A 4,727-nucleotide genomic window follows, 5' to 3' on the forward strand; every position below is an offset into this window, starting at 1 on the left:
AAAAAAAAAAAAAAACAAGGCAACCCAATCTCAAATGTAATTCCCCAGCGAGGTGAAACTCACTAAGGAGACACAGAGAATAGTAGCCTGATTCCTTAACCATTGTCCATTATCTCAGGAAATAAAAATATATATCTACTTTACAAGTAAATACATCTATACAATGAATTAATACTCAACTGTACACAGGGACAAAACATGTCATATTGCAGTATAGAGGGAAATGGAAGGCATTATGTTAACATAAGCCAGGCACATGTTCTCCTTCAGATGCAGAAGCCAAAGGAGCTGATCTCATAGGTGTTCACAATAAAATCCTGGAGAATACTATAGACTAGTAGATAGTGGACACTGGGAAGGAAAGAAACCAGATACACATTACAGATATAGGAGAATTGGGGTTTGCTGTCAAAATCACTATAGTGTTAAAAGCTTGACAATAATATACTATTTCTAACAAAGCTAAGAGGAAAAATTTAGAACGCTCCCACAACAAAGACAAGATTGATGCTTGAAGTAACAAAAATGCTTGGAAAATTACACTGTGCCATATGTCAAACTATAACACTGCACCCTAGAAATGTGTGTAATTATTATATGCTGATTATGAATACATAAAGGTGTTCCACTTTAGCCATGGAAGATAAAACCTGTTCATTACACTACTATTTCTTTGTTGGATGGTGGGGTAGATTGTTTTTAGTAGGGATCCCATGAGTTAAATGGGAGAAAATCGGGAGATATGGGTAAAGAAATAGATAATGGACAAGGAGAATAAGGGTATTATTACCCTTTAGCTTATCTGCGGTGGTTACTGACTCCTGAATTCAGAGGACTACAGATTCAGCAACGTTATCATAGCAAACACTGCCTCCTACTTGTTTGTTTATCTACAAAGGTGGCATTAGAGATGAATATTCAAGCCTACCTCGGACCCCAATGCATATCCATTACCTTGGGTCCCTCTTGAGTGATGTTCAACCTATGCAGCACATGCTGGGAGAAGGCTCTGAATAATCCTGTATTCTGACAGCCAGAGATCTAAAACAAAAGCACCAGTTCACATGACAGTAAACACTCCCGAACTGGGACTTCAGGTGATCTCGAGAAACATAAGGATGTCCGAGATGCTTACCAGAGGCGTGTTATAGAACAGCCCGTACCGCATGCGGGGCAGCAACGAAAACACGGCTTCTTTAAAACACACCTAAGAAGGAAGACAGTTTAGAAGATAGCGCAGTGCGGTGAGCACCCTTCATAGGGCAGGCACCACAGCAAGCTGTGTGCCCTTTATAGGATAGACGACACCAACGACACCACAATAAGGTGAGTACCCTTCATAAGACACCACAGAAAAGGGTGCACCCTTCAAGCTAAAAAGAGCAGTCCTCATTTTACAAAGTAAACCTTTCTAAGGTGTTAAGGTTTATTTAGAAGAATTCTAGCAACAAAAATCCAAAAACAAGCAAGCAAGCAAGCAAACAAACAAACAACAAAACCCACCAAGAAATCAGAACCAATGGTAACAGCCAAGAGAAACTCAAATCTTTACTATATGAGTTAGTCACTTGCACTTGACAATCATTTAAAGACATTTCACTAGGTTTCCAGTACCTTTTTGGAATCATAGGTTTTCAAATGTATGATGTCATAGTCAGTAAATGCTTTCCAAGTATCAGAGAAGAGGTCACCGTACCCGTAAGAGCTCTGAAGGTAGAAACACCAAGTTAGTGCCCCAAGAGGATGCTTAAGAGGACCCATACATATGACACCACTTGTACACACGATAATATGGTCACTGAGCCAAGTCCATTACAATAAGTACATTGCATTTGGAAGGAAATTTCAAAGGGAGACAATGGCTTGAAAGCTTAAACATCAAATGAATATCCTCCCCGCTGAATAATGAAAATACCTCCTTTGGGTTAATAATGTCACTAGTAACATCACATTATACAACAACTTATAATACTAACAATATCTAGGATGCTGCCAGTCCCAGGTATTGTTCTAAGCACTATAGACTATTAATTCATCAAACAACCCTGCAGTTCTAATGAGCTAGCTGATGTCCTTATCCTGTATATAAATTCAAATACTTTGTCTAAATTATAGGACTAATGAGTCACAGGGCTTGGGTCAAGCTATGTCTGTGGTCTCAGACTTCGTGTCTATATACTCCATGACAGCTGCTTCTCGGTGGGAACCCGTCCTGATGTATTCATCAATTCGTCTCCTCCCTGGAGGGTAGAAGGTAATTACGAACTCTGTCAGGTAAGGGGAGAGGCTTGGACCATTTTTAAATGATGGGACTAACACTGAAGAATCCAGCCCAGAGACAGAAGAAGCATGACCTATAGGGATACACTCAAAAATCTGCAATTTCTTGTCCATTATGTTGTCTCTTTATGATTCTGGTTTTTTTTTTTTTTTTTTTTTTTAGGTTTTGAAATTTTTAGGCTTCTACTGTAGATATTTTAAGGGTATGGAGAACTGTCAGATCTGGTGATTGCTTTAGTGTTTCTCCAGCAATGTCACAATAAAGACCCTCAACACCATCTACAGTGACACGGTCCTATTGCACAATAATAAATGAGTAATTATAAGAAGTAATTTTAGACAATTTCTTGAGATAAAATACTCTAGGTAATATAAGGTGCCTCCTGAAAGGAAATGTTAATGATAAAATAGATTTTGACTGGACCCTTCTCAGGAAACTTGTGAATTTTTCAACAATAGCCACTTCTAGAAACTTCATCTCTACATACTCCAAATTCAAATTATCCAGCATTGGAGAAGGAATGAACATCTTCCACCTCACACTGACAAATTCTTGGGTATTTTTCAAAGTGACAAATAAACAAACAAAACCCTCCTCCTGTCAGGTCTCAAATGTGAACACACCCAGAGGCTCAGACACACAAACACCACTTGTAGGACTTAGCTCACAGGTGTAGTGAAGGTAAGGGTGTGGAGAGGAAGGCATGGTCAACCCTCTGGACCCGAGGGTTCACTCACACTGATAGAAAATGTTCAGAGAAGTAGCTGTGTCTTTATTGAATGTATACAGATCTTTTCTCTGCAATACTATAGTATGACATGTTTGCCTACATGGGGCGATTTCAAAGCACCTAGCAGGATGTACGTGGCTACATGCAGTTCTATACCACTTAACACAGAGGACTTGAACATCCATGGATTCGGGTGTCCAGAGTGGAACTTGACACTAGTCTCCTATAGACCCAGGGAGTACACTGCATGTAGAAAAGATGCTGATAGCATCCAGTACATAGCTCAGAACCAGAGAGAAACGGAATGCAGGGTGAAGGGAGAGGAACACAGGGGTGGGGGGAGGTGAAGGGAGAGGAATATGGGGGGTGAAGGGAGAGGAACACATGCAGGAAGTACAACAGATGGGGAAAAGCTGGCACCATTCAAAAACCAGACAAGGAAAGATGCCCTTATACTCAGAGAGCATAGTTTATATGATGATATAAATAAATCTTTATACAAATGATATGCATAGAGAGCCTTATACAAACCCTGATAAAACTTTTTAAGGCTGCATTTTCATATATTCCCTTGGGGGATAATGCAATCGAAGAGAGAAGAGACTTAAAGGGAAAAAAAAAAACCTTTCACACTTCTGCATTGTTGACCTTATGAGAATCAGTCATCAGCTCTATAATTATAAAGGAATAGAAAAGGGTTGGTGAGATGGCTCAGCGGTTAAGAGCACTGGCTGCTCTTCCCGAGGTCCTGAGTTCAATTCCCAGCAACCACACAGCGGCTCACAACCATCTGTAATGGGATCTGATGCCATCTTCTGGCCTGCGGATGTATATGCAGCAGATCATTCAGACATTAAGCAAATAAAACTAAAAACAAAAACAAACAAACAAAAAAAACAAAAAAATATTTTAAAAAATATGGCAAAGATATTCCAAAACCTCAACACCAGAAAAGAAGTGGCTTTCTATGATTTAGGAGGCTGATGGCTTTGTGGAGGTGCTTAGCACCTAAAGGGACGGCACTGAGCTTGGGAAATAGCATCTTAAAAGCCTATGTCTAAGCCGGGCGTGTTGACCCATACCAACTTAAGGCTTTGCTAACTGTGGACAATACAATCACACAGTACTGTCCCCCGGCAACCTACAGGCTTCTAAGCACTGAATTCTGGAGCAACTGAGCGTTGCTGTTCATACTGGGAAGCTAACAAGGGCATCTCTGACCAAGCGGAGAGGTTCTAAGGGACCAGCAAAGGACAGTGGTAACACGGGGGCAGCCAAGCACACTGCTCAGCTACATGAATGCTGCTTATCGTACCAGAATGATGGTCAGACTACCTGCAAATCATGTGTCCAGTTGACAAGAGCCTTCATGGTCTAACCCAGCAGGCACACAACAGGCAGGACAAATAGAAGCTAACTCGCTTTAACTCAGTCCACTCAAGAATGATGTAAACAGGTAGGCAAGATGGTATGAAGAAGCTTCTAGAAAGCACTTGATAAGTGTCTTTTTTTACCTCACAAGCTCTTCAGACAACTATATAAGGGGTGCCTTCCCAGCCCAGAGCAAGAATCCTTGACTCCACCCCTCAGTGTGTTACCTTAGAACCTGCTGTGTCTTGTCTGTAAAACATACTAATTAAAATCCTGATCCAAATTCCCCATTGAGAGAATGTGATTTTAGCAAGGGCTTTAAAAAAAAAAAAAAAAAAAAAAAAA

The 4,727-nt window shown here is 40.4% G+C and overlaps 1 protein-coding gene across 1 annotated transcript in view; it reads right to left on the minus strand.

Moving 5' to 3' along the window:
- Positions 1-4,727, minus strand: part of Eogt (EGF domain specific O-linked N-acetylglucosamine transferase) — a 34,806-nt gene that overhangs the window by 9,221 nt on the left and 20,858 nt on the right. Inside the window, exons 11-13 of the mRNA XM_021191239.2 lie at positions 1,615-1,707; positions 1,136-1,207; positions 955-1,041 (exon numbers count right to left, since the gene is read on the minus strand). Of these exons, the coding sequence (XP_021046898.2) occupies positions 955-1,041; positions 1,136-1,207; positions 1,615-1,707 (252 nt within the window). The remainder of the gene's footprint in view (positions 1-954; positions 1,042-1,135; positions 1,208-1,614; positions 1,708-4,727) is intronic.

The sequence above is a fragment of the Mus pahari genome, chromosome 2, assembly GCF_900095145.1.
Source record: "Mus pahari chromosome 2, PAHARI_EIJ_v1.1, whole genome shotgun sequence".
NCBI classification, from domain to species: domain Eukaryota; kingdom Metazoa; phylum Chordata; class Mammalia; order Rodentia; family Muridae; genus Mus; species Mus pahari.